This window comes from Ambystoma mexicanum, chromosome 1q, assembly GCF_040938575.1.
Source record: "Ambystoma mexicanum isolate Mex_15411 chromosome 1q, UKY_AmexF1_1, whole genome shotgun sequence".
Lineage (NCBI taxonomy): Eukaryota > Metazoa > Chordata > Amphibia > Caudata > Ambystomatidae > Ambystoma > Ambystoma mexicanum.
In genome coordinates this window covers 355,026,675-355,047,045 of record NC_090922.1, presented here as the reverse complement: position 1 = coordinate 355,047,045, position 20,371 = coordinate 355,026,675, and the positions used below count along the sequence as shown (strand labels likewise).

The 20,371-nt window shown below is 45.7% G+C and overlaps 1 protein-coding gene across 4 annotated transcripts in view; it reads right to left on the bottom strand.

Annotated features, from left to right (window-relative positions):
• The window catches only part of NOD2 (nucleotide binding oligomerization domain containing 2), a 561,668-nt gene that overhangs the window by 63,563 nt on the left and 477,734 nt on the right, over positions 1–20,371 (bottom strand). For 2 of the 4 annotated variants that reach the window (XM_069639465.1, XM_069639461.1), the window contains exons 10-11: positions 18,774–18,857; positions 17,967–18,050 (exon numbers count right to left, since the gene is read on the bottom strand). The exons of 1 other annotated variant lie outside the window; for it this stretch is intronic. In XM_069639465.1, the coding sequence (XP_069495566.1) occupies positions 17,967–18,050; positions 18,774–18,857 (168 nt within the window). Of the gene's footprint in view, positions 1–17,966; positions 18,051–18,727; positions 18,858–20,371 lie in introns of those variants that run through there. One more of the 4 variants, XM_069639467.1, reaches the window with a different exon arrangement.

Genomic DNA, 20,371 nt, shown 5'->3' with positions numbered 1-20,371 from the left:
TACACCCACTCTCTCTATCTCCACCCACTTTCTCTACCCCCACCCACCCTACCCCACTATCTCTAACAACCCCACCCAACTCTCTGTAAAAACCCAACTGTCTCTCCCACACCACCCAGCCTTCCAACTCTCTCTACCCCCACACAACCCTCACCCTTTTACCAACTCCCCCCCTCTCTCTACCGCCAACCACCCACCCTACCACCCCTTTCTATACTCAACCCTACCCGCTCGCTTTACCCCCACCACAGACACCAACCACCCTATGCCTCTATTCCACACCCACCCACCTTACACCCTCTCCGCCCCCTCTCATCCTTCTTCTAACTCGCGCTTTATTTCTTACCCTCTCACTCTCACACTTTCTCACTCATATTTGCTCTTGCTCATCGATGGCACCCTCTATCGATGGATTCCTACTTTGCCCTATTCCCCTTTGCATTTTATTACACACCTGTAATATGGTATCCTCCTTTAAAACTTTGCACTCTCCTCCTTACACCCTAATGCCTATAAATGCAAAATACAAAGAACAGCAAAAATGCCCAAACTATTGGCATTACCAATGCTTGTTACTTCTACTGACCAGAGTTTGGTTACCCCAAACATGGCCATAACAAACTGTGCTGGAGCTTTGCTGTGACCAACTTTTTTCCTTAAGCCTTGAAATGCTTGTGCAGGGAAAATGAACACTGTTATTCAAAAGACACAGAATAGTTATGTTCACACACTACAAAAGTGTAATTGAAAATAATCTAACGTTCTTTCAATTTGACCGGTACAAGGCAAAAGGAATTTCAGTTCGCACAAAAGGAGCTTCGACAGCACTGTAAATTGCAGAAAGCAGTGCTTACCGTTCTTTCAGATGGTTTGCGATTTCTTTTAAGCAGGAGCTAAATGGCCTGAATTTTAAAGACAAGTGGTTCTATTTTTTGTTAGTTTTTTTAAATGATGTGTTCCATTTCACTTCAACCTCTGGCTGAATACAGGTGGGTGAGTTTGGCTGTACTCAGACCAAGCGACTGGCTTGACTCAAATTTCAAGCATCTGCATGGCAACAATGTGAGCCAGCACAGCTTGCTCGTGTCAAGGAGAAACACAAAAATCATATTCTAACAATGTATTTGTTTGTTTGTTTGTTTGTTTCTTTATTTATATAGTGCCCCAAACCCGCAAGTATCCAGCCGCAGGAACTACGCTGAGCTGCAACCCATTGGTGCCCTGTGTCATCCATGTAGCACCTGCCTCCCTAAACGCCCCTGTTTGTCTTTTGCTGATGACGGCCAGTAATTTTGTCCCCATTCCCCGGCCCGACTGGCATTTTACGACTCTCCCCCTTATATCGTTGACCTTTGCCTGTTGGCATCAGCCACTCCCCCTTTGGTGGCCGCTGCCCTCCACCCCTGCTTTCCCCCAGGTCCCACCTCCCCTGAGTTGCTTTTACTATAGCCAACCTTCCCTTTCCTTGCTTACAGCTGCAAAATTACCCCTTTTCTTTGCCCCAATTGGCCTCTTACACCCCATGCCTCCCCAAGACATCAGGTGGACACCCACCGGATGGGAGACCCCCCGACTCAGAAAAGGGGGAAGGACAGCATAGGACATTTAAGGAGAGGGGAGTGCAAGAGAAGAGGGTGGAGCATGGGAACAGTCAGGTGGAAGGGGCTGTCCTGGGTGATGGTGTTGGGGTGTGGACAAGGGCCGAATAAAAGAGGGAGTAAGGGGAGTAGCCCTCTTTGTTTCCAGTTGCAGACGGCATGAGGATGAACCCGCCCACCGTCACATTAGGCTAAGGTTAGAGTGGGGGTGGTAACACACCCGTTTCTGGGTATGGGGGTTGGAGGAGCATTACCAAGGTGGCTTTGATGACAATTTCTTTCAAGTGAGGGAGGTATTTGATGTGCAAGTTCCCTGATTTTTATGTTTCCAACTGAGTCCCCTGCCGTTGGACTCCCTCCATCTACTGCAATTACCTCCTCGAAATAAATAGGGCATCACAGTGAACCCTGAACGTGTCTCATAAGGACAAAGAGATATGCAGAGTCCTATTAAATGCATTCAAAGCTGTAGGGCCGACGTGGCTCTATGACTGCTCAGAGGTTGATGGCACATGGGTGGGGAGAGAGAAAGTTATTTCACAAGTGGTCACAGGAATACACCTGCTCTCGGAAACTGCTCAAGGGCTTTTATTAAAGGTTTTAATGGGGTTGCACTGAAGACTGACCCCTCTCTATCTTGCGCATCTTCCCCGAGTCTTCCTCCACTCTAGCCCAGACGTCCCTAATTCCCAAGCTGGTCACTGGAGATCGGTAATCCATACTGTCGGCGATCTGGTTGGCTAGTGGTGATGGCCTAAAGGCAACCACCTAATCTTTCTTACTCCCTCTATGGTCTTCAAGGTGAATCTTCGCCTGGGCTCACATATGAAGAATTATCCTAAGGTGTCATGCCTTCCAGTGGGCCAGGACTCGTGATCTTTACCTCTCACACTCTCGTGCTCCTCACCCTGATGTTCTTTCCTTCCTTTCCTTCTTACTACTCTCCCTTCCATTCCTCCCACTTTTGTTGCTCTCCCTCTCTTCCTCTATGTGTCCCTCTGATGGTCTTATGCATGCAGCTACTCTCCACTTCCCTCTATAATACTCTCCCTTCAATCTGCTCTCCTGTCCAATACTCTCCACACTACTAAACTACACTACACCCTTCTCCCCATGTTCTCTACTACTCCCTTCTCCCACTACTCTCTACTCCCGCCTCCCACTACTGTCTGCTACACTCTCCACTACACTACAATCCTCCTCATCTCAGTCGCCCTCCTTTAACTCTCATTCACCTTTCTAACTTACTCTCACTTACTGCCCCCGACTCTTACATTTAACTTCAGTCACACCCTTCACGCACCACGTGCGCAGTGTCTCACCCAAGTACTTATTTCTCTAACCAATATCTCACCTGGAACAAATACTCTGTAATTCTCCACGCTTCGCTGCAACATCCTTCCTCGGCTTGGTCCCCCTTCTCCACACTTCACCTCACAGAGCAACTCACGGTGCCTTGACCTTCCTGATCTCCTATATCCTCCTGCTTCCCCTTCCATTGGCCTTCTATCTCAGCTGGTTCCCCGGGCCAAACCCTGCATTACTTTCCTCCAGAAGCCTGAGTAGCAAGACGAGAACCATAAAGCAACCCTTAAGCCCCACCCCTATTTTAACGTGGGCCTTCTAGCGTTCTGCAAAGGTGGCCTGCTACAAACAAAGTAACTTTCAGAGTTTGCATTCATAGTTTGAGCATCTGGATTGCCGGTCCGTGTTGTCTAACTTTCCACTGACTTAATTTGCTGCAGTATCTCTTGCTGGTGAGCTGCCTGATCGGGTCTCTGCCGCAAGGAATCCTGCTCTCAGTGGTGCTGCGGGACAAGAGAAAAAACACTGGCCAGCATGTTGTATGGCAGGTATGGGGCACTCAAAAGTGGCACTTCAATTAGGCACATCTAGAAGGGACAGAGACGGAGGCCCTCCCAAATTCCTCACCCCACCTCTGGGTCAGGACTTGCTGTGGTAAACGCCCTAGTAGGCCTCCTGTCCCAGGTTGAGAGGGATCCCCATTCCCCTTGACAAGGTCAGGTCCTTGGCCCAGTCACAGTGGGAACAATTGCATTCCAGTGTTAATGTCAAAGGTTTTTTGTATGGCACACAGCTGGCTTTGAAGTGCTGTTTAGTGGTGTGATAGGCTGGACATATGTGCCTGGATGGGTGATGCCATTACTACACGTTGCCAACATGTCGGGACAAGCAGGTTCATGGTAAGGTTGGAGAGCTACTCAAAACAAGCACTGCAACCTTGCTTCTGCAACTTGATAGTGCTGAGGAAGCCTGTGAGGAGAGTAGAGAGTGTGATCATGGTTGCAGGGATGGCCGGGCCTCTGGTATTGGGTTCCTTTTCCTCCACCATGTGGGTTGGCAATGCCAATCCATGGAATCCAGCCTGTGTGTCTGTGTTAGGGACAGTGTTATCCAAGTGTAGGTGTATCTTTGGGTTGTGCATGGGACGGGTGATGGGTTGATGTACTTCGTACATGACGCTGTGACTTAGGCAAAGCATGACTAGTGGACATGTGTGGTGGACAAAGTGGCCCATTCAGAGAGCAAATGTTAATTCACATTACCTTATGTCAACCTACAGGACAGATGTAAGAGGTTACTCTAATGAAGTGGTGATAGGTGTGTGTGATACAGTAACTGTACAGGGGACTGGGTGTGTAACAGGAGTCTCCTGTGTGGTGTGTATAGGTGTGTATAGGCACCGTAAAAGAATCAACGACACAGGGAAGTAAATGTAAATACAAAGGTCATGTATACTTAGCGAGCTACCATGGTAATGGTCTCCCAGGTACGAGGTATGTCCAGAAAATGAACTGTACCCATGCCTGATGTACCCAGATCTTCGTCAGTAGAGATCAAACAGAGAATGAGAAGGTGTAGAAGAAGGGTTGATGCGGGCGCAGAAAACCTAAAGGCAGGGAATTTAGAAATACCAGAACAATGGAGAAATGCTTCTTTCTGCATTTCTGCGTGGGATCTCGTTTGAGGTGGATGGGGAGTTAAGTATTGGCGCAGAAATAGGGGGAAAATGGTGAGCCACTATTTGGCAGGTATGTTAGGTATTCCATGTACTCTATGAAGGGTACCAAGGAAATCTGAGTGGTAGTGTGATGGGGTTGAGAGGTGTGCATGCGGACCCATTAAGCAAGGAAGCAGTTAAGATGTGGGCTTGTTTACGTTATCCCAGACCCAACATCAAGTCTAAAAGCCAGGTAAGAAACATCTTAACAACAAAAATTGCTACCAAGAATTACCAAACAACCCATTTCCGGAGCTACAACAAGAATGGCACAAGATGAGTAAAGACTGGCACAATGTAGGCCTATTGAATGATGAGGAATTTGCATATATGGACATTACACAACCTGTGATGTCCATAATATACTTTCTACCAAAAAAAGGACTATGACACATTCCCCTCCTGTAGCCCAATAAGTAACAGCATAGGATCTCTTACAGAAAGGATGTCCCAATTTATAGATATACACCTGCAACCATTGGCAACCAGCCTAGCATCTTTTCTAAGGGATACTAAACATGTGATACAACAGTTAGAACAGATCCCTTGGTAGAAAGACTACAAATGTATCAACCTGGACGTAGTCTCCTTATACACAAGTATTGAACACAAAAGGGGATTGGAAAGTACGGAATTCTTTCTAATGACCAGACCAATCTTTTTTCTAAACCAAAACAAAATGATGTTGGAAATTCTAAAATGTGTACTTAACAACAACATCTTTACATTCGACAAAGTGATTTATCGCCAACAACAAGGTACGGCTATGGGCGCAAAATTTGCGCCAGCATACGCTAATTTGTTCATTGGCCGCTATGAATTCAACCACTGATGGCAACACAAAGCATTTAATGAAGGTAATATCATCTATTGGGGATGTTATATTGACGATGTGCTTATGATCTGGAATGGTGGTAAAATAGAACTAATGGAATATGTGAAATATTTAAATGAGAACTATAACTTTACATTTACGGAGAAAGATAGTCCAGAAAGGATGGAATTCTTAGATTCTTAAATTTGGAATTATATATCGATGGAGATAAAATCCTCACAGATCTTTACATCAAACCAACGGCAGTGAACAACGTCCTGCATGCGCAGAGTAATCATGCACAACACATCATTAGAAATATCCCATACAGTGAATTACTGAGGGTCAGAAGGAACTGTAGTACAGGAGAAACATTTGAAGAGCATGCTATGATAGTGAAAGACAAATTCAGGCAAAGAGGCTATCAGAGTGTAAATATTAAAAAAGCATTTGAGAAGGCAGAAAAAATTCCAAGAAACCATTTGCTTACAAATAAACACGCAACAACAAACAAAATAACCAAAGTCAATTTCATCACTACGTACAGCAGTGACTCCAACATCACAAAAGGTATATTAAAAAAAACATTGGAATATTCTAAAGACAGACGAAACCATCAACAAATATTTGAATGAAAACCCAACTATTATCTTCCGCAAAGCCCCAAAATTAAAACAACAGATCAGACCAAACATCGTGAGAACGGAGCCTCCCATAAACCTCAGTAGGTTCTTCAATGTACCAACACCGACTGGAATGTTTAAATGTGGAAATTGTAAACTTTGTCCACAGATCCTTAACAGAGTTAAAAAACAGGCTTTACTGAATGAAAAAGTAAAACTATAGCACAGTTCATTACTGAATTAAATGCGTCTGCCACAGAATGCACATAATAAGCATAATAAGGACATTGAAAATAAGGCTTCTGGAATATATGAGAGCCATTAAAAATAGAGATCTTAGATACCCTTTAGCCACCCATTTCTGCTCCGAACACCAAGAAAAGCAAATGGAAGAAATCAAGTTTCTGGGGTTAGAAAAGGTAAAAGCCACAGAGAGAGGATGAAATAGAGAGCTTCTTCTCAGAAGAAGGGAAGCAAAATGGACTTGCCTTATGGATATGTGCATTTCAGGCTTCAATTCTGAACATGAGATGGCCTATTGGTTATAATAAAATGAGTGACTTTTGGGACATAGCATCAAGAACTGTATTACATCGTCTGTCATAAAAATCTTAAGGGTTGTTTGTATCACCTCAAGAATACAGCACACTGAGATAGAGTAAATTATCTTGTCAATAGGCAATGATTTTCTAAAGTTCTCTATAAACACTGAACTCAGACTTATGATTAGAAGAGAGCAATCTCTTTATCTTTTCATAACTCAGTGAATGTAAAACAACACTTTTTTCATTATGAATAACAGAAAAAGCAGCATTTTAAAAATGGCTGCTTGACGCAAATACGCATTTACGTCACCGCGTAATAATACACGATGACGTCATTCTGCCTGCATACTTAAAGGAAGCGGAAATGATTAGAATCACAACGCGGATCAGGCGTTGTATGGATACGACAATCACATCCTCCATGCACCTTGAGCAGGTAAGAAAGAGGCAATCTGTTTTCAGTAAAATCCTGTCTTTCTTCTTATACAAACCTTTACAGGATCAAAGTGCACTTTCCCAAATTGTTTTGCTTTTGTTTTTTACCTGTGCCTCTCTTAGAATAGTAAGCAAGGGGTCCACGTCTGGATTCCCCTAGTAACTTAGGGTGAGACCCAAAGTTACTTAAATATGCAAAAAACAAGGGGTGTCCTGGGAGTCCCTCTGCCGGACATTAGTCCCGGTTATGAAAGACTTGCCCAGAGTCTTTAGCTCACTATCTTTCCCAAAGGAGAAATATCTAAAACATATCTGTCTTTGTCCTGCCCTAGGGCAGTCCAGCACCTAAATGCTAGGCAATTCTCCTCTGAACAATAGTACCAACAGCAACCCCGGACAGGTGTTTCAGTCTGGTTGGACCTCATCAGTAGGGTGGAGCTGTGCCTCTCTAAGAATAGTGAGCAAGGGGTCCACATCTGGATTCCCCTAGTAATTTAGGGTGAGACCCAAAGTTACTTAAATATGCAAAAACATGGGGGGGGTCCTGGGAGTCCCTCTGCCGACTTACCCCGAGTCTTTAGCTCACTATCTTTCACAGAGGAGAAATATCTAAAACATATCTGTCTTGGTCCTGCCCTGGGGCAGTCCAGCACCAAAATGCCTGGCAATTCTCCTCTGAACAAGAGTACCAACAGCATCCACAGACACGTGTTACGGTCTGGTTGGACCTCATCAGTAGGGAGGAGCTGTGCCTCTCTAAGAATAGTGAGCAAGGGGTCCACGTCTGGATTGCATAATTAAGTAACTTTGGGTCGCACCCTAAGTTACTAGGGGAATCCTGGCTTTTGTGTAGGCTTGGGAGAGGCAGTTGATAGGCACTGCTAAAGTGGTATTAAGTGGCTGTAGGTGTTAGCAAGTGCAAAATGGTGCGAGTACCTGTACATGTAATTGCGGTGCCTGGCAAATTCCGAATAGTTACACACAAGCCAACACTGTTGACTTTGTCAATGCTTGTTTTTTAATGGAAACGAGGCAACACAGCAACTGCCAGAGCGAAGATGGCATTACAATGAATCAGCGCTGGAGTCTGACTACAGACAGCAAGGCTGCACGCGCACATTTGTATGTGGAAAAACGTGTATTTTATCCTCCTTTCTTTGCCTTTCAATTTGTGCCAGATGTGATATTCTGGATCTAGTTCTGCAGACCCCTTTTCTTCTTTTGCCAAACGACCAGAAAAACGGATTCCATTCTGGGCGGCACCTCTCTCTCAGAACAGATGGGCATGAATGCCAGGGCTCGGGCTTGGTTTCTGTGGAAAGAGTTGCTGGTATCACAAATATAGGTCGCTCGAGCACTTCACACAGACACAGCCAGGAGATGATGGAGAGAAAACGATAGAGACACACATAACCGCTTTGGCACAAAGATAGTTTACACATTCCGCTGATGTTATGCAAAGAAACACGAGGCCTGCTTCATTATCACCGTAGTATTGATGTATTGGAAACCTTTTCCGTCAATGGCGGAAGCAGTACCTATCGCACCGTGTACTTATAGTAATGTATGCAATATGTGTTTAGTTGGCATACTACACACGGCCAGCGACAGAGCTAGACAAGTGCCATGGCGTTAGGTGTCCGTGAGACGACTGATCTGTGTCATCGGGTTGGTGAACAAGGACTTATGAATAGCGGCTGGTTATCTTTTAGTTTTAGCCTTTAAGCGCCACCCCAGGGGAGTTGCTAGGTCTGGAAAAGACCCGGGGCTAAGCTGATGTCGGAACTGTTGGGACTGGGGGCTAGCTAGTCTTTTGGCTGTAGCTCCGGAGATTCTATCCGGGGCTACAACCAAAAGATCAGGGGCTATAGCCCCCTTAGCCCCCCCCTAGCAACGCCCCTGAGCCAGGACGATTTCAACCAAGCACAGGTACGAGGGAGATGACGTGAGGAGGGACGCACAGCTTGTGGCTGCCTGGTTATTTACCCACCCACTCACTGCCCCTGGCAATGCTAATCCCCATGGCCACTCCCACTCCCTACCCGAAACACATCCTCCCTGGATCTCTTTGAGCTCGTTCTATCAAGAGATCACAGGAAACTTTAGCCTGTTACTGTTATTTCTATGCAGCCTGTTGGGAGTTAATAGTTTCATTACAGCTGCAAATGGCTACTGGAGTCGTCATTTCGGGGTCGCCAGAGGTCGCAACTGCGACCTCTGAGGTCTCCCTTGCGTCCTCTGTGGTCACCTTTGCGACCTCTAGAAAAAAAATAGAAAAAAAAGAAAAAAAACGTTTTTTTTTTCTTTTTCTTGAAATGCAAGCACATGGGCTGTGGCCAGCACCATGTGGCTCGTTAGTTCTGGAGTGGCTGGCTTTCTTGTTAAAGCCCCTTAAAAAAAGAAGAAAAAGAAGAAAAGGAGTGACAAAAGTCTAAACACTTTCAGCACTGACCCTAAATAAGAAAGATTAGGAATATCAAATAATGTGTCTTTCTGGAATTCTATACAATAATTGCTAGACTCATTAAGGTTTATTTCAGGCACACTTCAGGGGGTGAGTCACTGATTTAGTCTGTTCTTAAACGCCTCAACTCAGCCTTTCATCCTTTTGAGGTCGATACATGAGTACCAACACAGGTTGGGTGATATTGGGTGTATATTATTTCTATATAAAGCGCTTAAGCGTAAGCGCTATATAATAACACATCATTATCATTTGGTCATGGACGTCTGCTTGCATTCACAGTAATTTGGTAATATGGGCCTATACACACCGATCTTAACGATACATATGGCGATCCATTCTTGTATGAAATGTACATCACATTGTACTGATATCGTAACCATATTTTTTGTAGTGTACAATGCTATGTGATAGCACTTCCTGTTTTGTCAACGGGTGAAAGGTTGCGTTCCATCACATCCTGTGATATCACTTCGGGGTGGGGCCAAATGACATCACTTCCTGTGATGTCACCAGGGGTCAAGGGTCACGTGAAGTCACTTCCGCTACCTCTGGCATTTTGGTGAAATGACTTCCCTGCTAGAGTAATAAAAATGCCTTCACCAAGAGCGCCGTCAGACGCTTCATTACTATCTCTACCATGCACTCAAGTCCTGTTAAAAAAGACAAAGCTAACAGTTTTGGCTTGAGGTATTACGTGGGCATTTGCCAGGTACTGACTTCATATTCCCATGTAATCACTATTTTCCAACTCTTGCAATTTTATGGCCTGGGATTACCATTAGCCCAGTGCTTAGCCAATGCCTACCCCATGCCTACACAAAAGTCCAAGCGGTTGGCTTTTTTGGTCACCTTTGAGCCCATGCAATAAAGTTCAAAAGAATGTTAATGAACCATGGACCAAAGTAGCCACAGTAACACTCTCGAGCCACTTTTCATTACCATGCTGATGCTGAAACGGGTGGTGCTTAAAAACATGTTTTTGAATGGGTTTTTCCACAGACTCAGCTATTCCAGGACAAATCGCGCAGAATGTACTTGCATTTTTGGGATGACCCTAGATCTTGCGGAAACTACTGCAGGGAAGCAAATCAAGAACATCGGATCAGCCATCTCCTAAGAGAATACATTTTCAAAATGCATCTATACACAGAAGGGACTTTGTTTTTAAGAAACGCACACAAACATGGAAATGCAATTGGTATAATCTTTGTGTACGGCACATACCAGGCCAGGAATCAGCGGGACACTATACCAAGCTACAGATTATGTTGTATGACGTCAGACATGCAGAGGTTTAGGTGCTTTAAGGTTCCTGGCACTGGGAGGGGAAGTCCAGGAACAGGCGGGCATAGATTTCTTTGTTGAAGATTAATAGTGGTGTGTTACACTGCTTTCAGGGGCCTAGAGCTGAGGTGGCGCACCCGAGGGCAGCACCCTGTCTCCATCCAGGTGTGGCAGTGCTAATGCTTGGATGGGGGAAGAACATGTTTATTTAGCGCTCAAGTGTTAACTAAAAGCCAGGCTGTTTGGGCCTTCATGGCAATGTGAGTTTTGAAAGATAGGCTGCCTTCGATGCAACCCAGTGCTTTAGCACTCGGGACTAGTGTGTGGCATGAACCCCAGCAGGTGAATGCTAGATTATCCAGGTGTCTTTGCTTGGCTGGGTTGCCAAGGGGAACTCATTTTGTTTTTAGTTTCTGGACATGTGGGAAAACAGAACATTGCACAATCTGTACTGATTTAAACATAGAGCTTTTAGTTGCAATGTCACTAAATAGGCTCGGTCAAAAACGGGCCCAGTGTCTGCGGTTCCAGTATGCAATACCGCAGCGCCCAACTATGAGTTGGGTGGACAGTTGGAGGATTCACAAATTTGCCAACTTTCTGCCCGATATCGCCAGAATTACCACCAACGGAATTACTGCTGTGGTAATTCTGCCAAAATGCCCCATGGAGTCCTATGGAGCCCAATTAAATGGGGACTAACACCGCCACCACCGCTTGTAATCTGGCAAAAATACTGCCGGACCAAGTGGCTGTAATGGCAATTCAGTTTGGAGGTATCTTGGCGGATTTACCACCAAAATACCACCAAACCTATAATGAGGTCTGCCGTCTCTTGTGGCCAAGTCGGGTGGGTTGACTGTTGCCAGATCTCACGAAAGTTATTTATTCACTGCAGTCCCAAATCAGATAAACTCTTTAAGTGGAATAGACGCGTCATGTGGGTTTTCAGATGAGGAAGTAGCGGCCTGAAGGGTCTGCAGAAGCAGGGGGAGACTAGGAAGGCTGCTCTGGGTGTGCTCGGTGCTAACCTGCTTCCATTTCCCATGGGCCTAATCGTGTACCTTTTCTCCTCGCCGTGCTGATGGTCACTCCTACCCAGGGTCCTGCTTCTAGTTCTTTCTGGCCCTCGAGTTGTTTGTTGGCTAGCCTTCTCATCATCCTGCCACACACACCCATTGCTCCTTCCACTCATTGAAGACATCTGATAGTAGTGGCTGTCTCGTTGCCTTGCTGTAACTGGCCCTGGACATCCAAGGAACTGGAGCGTCTGCTGCTAGCCATTCATGCTTCTCGTCTCCTCTGAGTTAGGAGTGGACGGACCCCCTTGCGTTGCATTCACCCCTCTAGTTTCAGTCCCCCGACCCCTCTCCTGGCTGCACTATCCTTTCTTCTTGGTCTTCTCTTGCACCCCTTTCCTTACCCTCCCTTTCTGTACCTAAACGCGCCCTGCATCTCTTCAAGTCTTTCCTCACATTTCCCTCCTCTGGCTCCAAGGTATCAACGCTCCTCCACCACCTTTTGCCTCTTCCTCACTTGCTACACCCCTCCCCCTTCTGCTCTCTCTTCCCCTCCTTCACTTCCTGCACCTTTAGACCTTTCCACACCTCATCGTTCCATTGAACCATCACTTCTTTCTTCAACTCCGCCACCTTCTGCACTTTTACTTTTCTCCACACTTACTCTTCCTGCCCCTTTGGCTCTCTCCACATCTTCTTCTCTGGCACCATCTGATTTACTCAGTCTTGCTTCTCCGCTACTCTAAACACTCATGCACTCTTCCATCCTCCCCTGTTAATACAGGATGCTGCGCCCTCCCTTTGGGATGTGTCCTGAACTATCAGGTGCTCCTGTTGCAGGTAATTGCTTTGAGCCTTATATTGCATGTGTAGTACAGCATCAGGTGCGTCCTCTCTGCTCGATGTTGTCTGGCCATTCCATGGAACAAGCTTTGATCAGGCTGGTCTGCCATATTGGAGTCTATCTTCTCATGTGTATGCAATGGCGCGCACTCGCAGAGCCTGACACGGAGCAGTGGCGTCTATGGGTATTAGTACTATGGGCTGCTTGAGCCACAGAAAAAAACTCCCGATTTGGAGCTAATCAAGTAGTGTTGCTTTCTTGTTTCTTCACGGTCAATGTCTGCAACTCCACAAAAGAGCAAGTGCCGGAATATGTTGACGATATATTTGGGGCAAAAATTGAAGGGGCAGTAGTAGGAGTAGTGATGATCTCCTGCTATAGGCTCTCAGTGCTGAGGATGTTAACAGGTGATGCTTCCCATACCGCCCTTGGGACCCACATCAAGTAGCAAGCAGTGGAGGGCCCCGGTCACCTGGGTCCCTCCAAATTATGATTTATTAACATTAATATTATTAGGGTACATATTGAGCGCAAATATAGCGTCAGAAAGCAACACAGCACTTTACAGAGTAATAGGGCAACCTACAGGAAGGGCTAGTTAGTAACAAGGGGTATAGCATAGGAGCAGGGACCGAGCAATGAAGGAGGGAGGGTCGCCAAACCAGAGCTGCAGGCAAAAGGGGGTTAGTGCAAGTAAAAGTAGGAGGAACCTTAAGATGGTACAGTAGGGTCGGGGGAAGAAGTGGGAGAAACACACATAAGATGTCAATGTTTACAGCGGCCATGGGGAGCGGGCAGGGGAGAAGAGCTGTTAAGATGGGAGGGGTGCACAGAACGGCCTCAAGGGTCCAACCCTTGGGGAGAGCAGGGACGAAGTCCTAGATGATGATGAACAAGTCCGTGATGAGGAAGGCCTTGAGTTCCTTCCTGAATTGCAGAAAGGTGGGGACGAGTCTAGTACACTAAGGGGCAGGGAGGGGACTGACATAGCAGGTACACACACACACACACCTCCTCTCTATGTTCTTAAAGTGAAACCACCAAGGGAACTATCGGCCCATGAAAGATCAGGTACTCATAGGCTTTTTCAGCTCATAGGTTCCATCTTCCGGTGGCAAAGTTTAAGGTCCAGAGTTCAAATCACGCCATGGCAAGAATTTACAGTTTTTGTTTCCTTTTAACAAATCGTTCGATGACGGGGCAAAAAAGCCTGACCAAACATTTATGTTGAGCCAGTGGAGGGGATATATGAACATCAAAAACATGATTTCACTTTTCCAACCCCACCACCAGCCTGACAGCTGCATTGGAGCAGTCTGTAACTTATTAAAACACAGTCTGGAACACCTGAGGGAGATGCAGTAGTTGAGGCAAGAGTTCATCACAGCAGCCACTGCTGAGGAGCAGTCTTGTGTATGAAGAAAACAGCAGAATTTGCTTGAAAGGCTGCAACTGAAAATGGCACGATTAGTTAACCTCAGGAGTGTGAGGCAAAAGACACCTGATGGTCGTGAGGATGCCAACTTTACCAATTGCTGAAGATGAATACATCCATCGGAATGCAGGTTATCTGATTAGCGAGAAGAACAGACATAGAAATGGGAGGACCAAGAATGCGAATTTAAGCTTTAGATCTGTTGAGCTGATTCCAGTTAGATCTCATCTAGGGCCGAATCGCTGTGAGACAGTGACTGAGATGGGAGGGGAACGTTGAGCAACTGGGTGCATACGTTTAACAATAAGTTCAAAATCATCAGCATATGCATGAATACATAACATAGCATAACATAACATACCCAATACTGAACTGCTGCATAAGGTTAGAGGGCCTGAATGCAAAGAACGAACAGAAGAGGGGAAATGGGAGAAGCCTGTGGAACACCAAAGAGGGCGTTAGCAATGCTGGTTCAACAAGAGCCAATGACAGCCATCTGGGATCTACCTGACACGGGGTGCTAACCAGTCAATGGCATCAGCGATACGTAGGGAAAGTCTGAGGGTCAGAACCCTCTAAGCCACCATAAATAAGGCTCCCAGTAGTACCAACAGGCACGTCAAAGAGCAGTGGCCAGAGTCCGAAGCTTCCAGGGCAGCATTCGATATAGTAAGAAGGGCAGTGTTTCTCCTCACCAGGGCACGGGAAGGGCAGTGTTTCTCCTCACCAGGGCACGGCACCGACTGGTGTTTGTCCAGAGCAACATCTAAAGCGTTCAGATTCAGAGCAGAAACACAATTTCTTTCAGTCCTGCCAAATAACCGAAGACACATATATCTAAGTGTTTAATGAATCCAGATTGGTGCTTAAATCGTGACATGTCAACACAGGGGAGGAGGTGTAATCAGCCGGTAAATCTTGCAATTCCTAGCAAATGATGAGAACCAACCCTTCAAGGAACACAAAGGGAAGGTGATCTCTAGCACCCCACATGCACACAACACACACAAACCCAAGCACTTTTAACTTGCAGGCATTTGGTTTCACGGTCATTTGCACCTATCCTGCAAAGCTTCCTCGGTTCAGACGTGGCCACGTACTAAGCAATTCATCTCAATCCGACTACCGTATCCCTCCCGCGACTCCCTGCACAACCCACCAGCCAGTCCAAGAGAAGAAACCCCCTAACCTACTAGCCAGTCCAAGAGAAGAAGCCGCCCAACCCACCAGCCAGTCCAAGAGAAGAAGCCGCCCAACCCACCAGCCAGTCCAAGAGAAGAAGCTGCACAACCCACCAGCCAGTCCAAGAGAAGAAGCCGCCCAACCCACCAGCCAGTCCAAGAGAAGAAGCTGCACAACCCACCAGCCAGTCCAAGAGAAGAAGCCGCACAACCCACCAACTGGTCCAAGAGAAGAAGCCGCCCAACCCACCAGCCAGTCGAAGAGAAAAAGCCTCCCAACCTACTAGCCTGTCCAAGAGAAGAAGCCGCCCAACCCACCAGCCAGTCCAAGAGAAGAAGCCGCCCAACCCACCAGCCAGTCCAAGAGAAGAAGCCGCCCAACCCACTAGCCAGTCCAAGAGAAGAAGCCGCACAATCCACCAGCCAGTCCAAGAGAAGAAGCCGCCCAACCCACCAGCCGGACCAAAAGAAGAAGCCGCCCAACCTACTAGCCAGTCCAAGAGAAGAAGCCGCACAACCCACCAGCCAGTCCAAGAGAAGAAGCCACTGGTTTTGACAGGGAGGCTCTGAGGTCCATATGGAACAGACTATAAAATGCAACAACAGGAAGAAGTCACTGCAAAGCACAATAGGAGAATCACAGCTCGTCATTCTTGGGAGCATAGCTCAGTGGCAACATGCTCGCCTTGGAAGCAATCCCGGGTCCGTGCTTAGAAACCTCTGGGTATTAAGCGCGTTATAAGTAACCCATCATAACATATCATGTGCCAAGCCCCTTTCAATGTCCGTGCTGGTGTCTTTCCCATACAGTAGTGTCACATTTTCTGTAAGTAGTAAAGGGGATACTATTGTGTAGGTCTAATGGATAGGGCCAATAACAATCTTGTTTTCCTAAACGGTTTGGTGCCACAGTTTGAAGATTTCAAGAACAGCAGCCTGGACAGGTGTGGGGCAACGAATTTAACGGTACATTTTCATCAACCTCAGCAGGATGAGAGGAGGAGTCAGCTCACTGGGATGAGAATGCTATAGTGGTAGCCAGTTTTTCCATCAACAAAAGGCAGAACAATGTTTATTTCTAGACCAAACGGCACAGGCTGGCGTGCCATACAGGCAATGCATCTTATGTTTATGGGACGATTGTGTAAGACGAAACTGCAGGGAGCAGGTTATAACTACTTAAACTTGCTCTCCCAAGACGGAGTGTCCCAGTGTAAGACATCCTCCAAAATTATCCAATGTACATGGTGCAAAATGGTGTGGAACGTAGTGTCATGGAATTATTGGTTTTGGGCGGATCTGCACAAGTGTTATTCAGCAATGAACGTTAAAGGACGTATGCATTTAGAATGGCCTTTACAGTATTTATTTAATTATTTATTTGAACATTTGTATAGCGCGCAAAACCCACATCTAGGCACTTGATCTTAAGAAGTCGGTTACAGGCATATCATTCAGCGTATTCATCATTGATTAGTTTACCGACAAATGGTATAGTGCACAGGTGCATCTTACAGTCATATCATACAGCAACGTGCACACATATACATTATTTACAGTGCTTACGCAATTTGCACACAATGATAGGCCCTAGATTGTTCCATGGCTGGCAGAAATTGCCATCCTATGGGATCCTATGCTAGATATAGACTCTCGGGCTCAGTGATAGTTAATGGCATTCTGGATTGAACAGAAGAATGTTAAGGCCTTTGCGGAATGAGCACAGTTAATCACAGACTGTTGGCATTTGTGATTGCGTATATTGCAGTCACCACACCTTGCTATTGCGTATTGCCTACCTGCACTTGGTATGCTCACGTGAGTGAATTCACAGATCAAGGCCTCTCAAGGTTCAACTGCTCCAATCACCGCATATCTCTCCTCCAGCGATCACAGTACAGTGTGCTCTTGGGGTAGCAATTTTGAAATAAACATGTTTTTTCTTGAAATACAGTCGTACAACTGACGCAAAAAGTCAGATGCTGAACTGCACACCTGTATATTATCAGCATGGATGTAAGCACGCATGTTTTGTCATCACTAACACATCCCTAAACGTGACCTATTCGTAGATGCTCCTAAACGTCTGTGAGTGGCCATTCTCTTGCACAAGCATGTTACATTTGAAAGGGTTCAACGTGTGACAACAACCAGTCATTGGATGCGGTAACAGTTTTGGCTTTTGTGGTGGCATGGATAAGGATATTGCCAGGCACAGACAATGCGCTATCTGACCATGAGGGGGCAATAGATGTCCAATGGTTCACACACCTGGGCATATGATGACAGAGCCTGACAAATGTCCATCTGATGCTTATGCAACAGACAGAATGTTGGCTAGGCCAATGCTTGTGTAAACACACTGCATAGTTAACAGCTAGTCCAGTGTCATCAATAATCTCGATATCCTGCCTGTCTTTTTACCCAACACCACACTGCATGCTGGAATGTTCTATCATAACATAAGGGTCCACAAGTTCCACCATGGAGCGCTGTTGGGTAACAAGCGAGTGATGGAGGGAGACGACCCAGATGATATGGGGCCAGAAGCCAAGTGGGGTTTGGGTAGGCAAGCCACCGTACCACCGCCTGTGCTACTTTGGACACACCTGCATGCTTCTTCTCCTCATCTGCTTGATGAAGGGGCCTGACAAACCTGTAACGAGATTTACATTAGGACAGTCCTTGCTGGCTCTTACCAGATTGAAGTAATGGAGTCGTTGTGTGCAAGAGCTTCAAGAAGAGCTGTAACACCAGCCTTTGTGATGGCATTGTTGGAAAGTCTAAGGAAGAAACCCAGAGAGTTTGCATATTACTGCACGAATTATCTTGTCTAAACTGAATTCATTTTCATTTTATCTGCCTCTTTTCCCTCGAGGAAAATACTACAGATACGTAGCCGCATTCCTATTTCTTTCCTTTTACAAGCAGAATTCTCTATAATTAACATAAAACACATATTATACTTAACACAACAAGATCCTAGGAAACTACGACCTATAATTGCAGCCATTTAATGTTGTACCTCCATCCATTATTCCATATCTTTCCAAGGATTGCTTGTTGGGAATTACGCACCCACTTGGTACATGTAGGGACAGAGTTGCCAACTGGCCCCAGGCCACCTGGTTCACCTCTAACCAGCCCCGACCTATATGGCACCGTCACCTTACATGATGGGATTTGTAGGCCTTCTCTTAAAGAACGTTCTAATCTAAAAGCCATGGCATGTATACAGCATACAATAACTAAAAATAAATAAATAAACGTATAGAGTAGTGCTACTGAACAAAGTGAGGATAGGTCATCACAAAAAATATAAACTTCGGTAGCCCTTAGAAAAGGCCATGCAGCGTAATATCTAGAATAAGGTATTTAAAATTAATGCTGTCACTCATTCATATTTGGGCAAGATGGGAGGGGAGAGTGATGGACCAATCAATTGTTTGGCTAAGCACACCTGCAACCTTCCTCTTTCTAAACACTACTGTGAAAGGACGTCCTACTTGAGGATTTTCAACTTGGAGTTCTTCTTCAGGGCTTCAGCAAAGGCCAACACGTCTTCATCTTCAACACGGTTTTCTTCAAGGCTGTGGAAAAATAATATTCTGTGAGAAACTCAAGGCAAGACCCCGTGGTCATCAACTGCAGGGCGCCGCTCAAAACATGGCCGCGGTCCCAAGAACACTCTTCCTCCGTGGACGCAGAAGGGCACAGATCTGTAAAGATTAGCACTGCAGGCAGAGGTTCTGCAGCAGTGTCAGATGGCTAAGCTCTCGCCCATTGGTGGACATCCTTGCTTGCATATTTCATCATTTAGGGTAGCTATTTTCGCAGAAGACTCCAAACCCTCTCTTCCTACTCAGTCGTGGCACCAGCAGCAGATTCATTCTCATTTCATGACTCCATCAGCATTCATGCCTCCACTGCCCAAAGGGGATGCAGATGCGATAGTAAAATGGGACTATTTTACTCTCCATATTTTAAAAATGGGATTAACAATTAATTTTTAAGTAGTACAAACGTAATACCCGTTCCCAGTAAGGCCATTTTGTAGGAAAATAAATTATGTTTTAATACTAAAACAGATACATTTTTGCAATTCATATGTATTTATAGCTCGTCTTTCATGCACATTAAAAATGGCCTTGAAGTACCTGTCAAATTAGGCAGTAATACTGTAAGAGAGCCTTCACGCGGCAGTACCGGTCCTAACAGCTGTGCAGCTACAGGGACTGGAGCAGGTGGCCGGCTCCAATGTGTCCATGATTTCCTATTTATGTTGGGAGCCTTTTTACTCCCTATTTTTTTGGTGTCAGTATTTGTCTGTTGTCAGCGAGAGCGTCCACTTATCTGTAGTGCTGCTTTCAGGCCTTTGTTGTTTGGAATGAGGGACTTGGATTGTGGAAGGCCTTATGAACAAATGCCCAAGTCCTTAAACTCAATAGGACTTGCAGTGCCAGACCGCGCGGCGCTTGCGGAACGCATATGAAGTGTGTCAAGACGTTGACTTTTATGAAGTTGTGAGGACACAAGATCAAACATTGAAGTGTTTTTAAGGTCATGTGGTACGAAATGGAAAGCCTGTTTTTAATACCTTTATGAAGAGAAACAGCCATTTAAATCTATGTTAAAAAGCACTGCCAGTGACATTTGTATTTTTACATTTTTTATTTTTATTGCAAATTTAGTTTATTACAAAACTTTTAGCAAACACTTTAAGATCCAGTACTTTTAACAAAACACCTTTGCTTACACAAGAAATTACTTTCAACTCTTATCCCAGTCAAAGCAGGAACAGATACGACACCACCCCTCGTTCACCTAGTGGTGGGCTTTACATTCCCACCAACCAACCTCGCCTCCTCCGAATTGATAAAGCTTCAACATGCATGGCCCTTCACATCTAGGCACTGTGTAATAAAGTCAACCATATCGATAGTGAGACCCAGGCGGTCACCTGTCAGCGCCATCGACCACCATTCCGCTGCAGATAGGGACTTTACGTTTGTGATGTGCTTGGCCAGGTGTTTCGATCTCAGCTCTGTTAGAGCATGGCATGTTGAGGCAAGATGTTTTAGCGTTTCAGATGATGAGACTGACT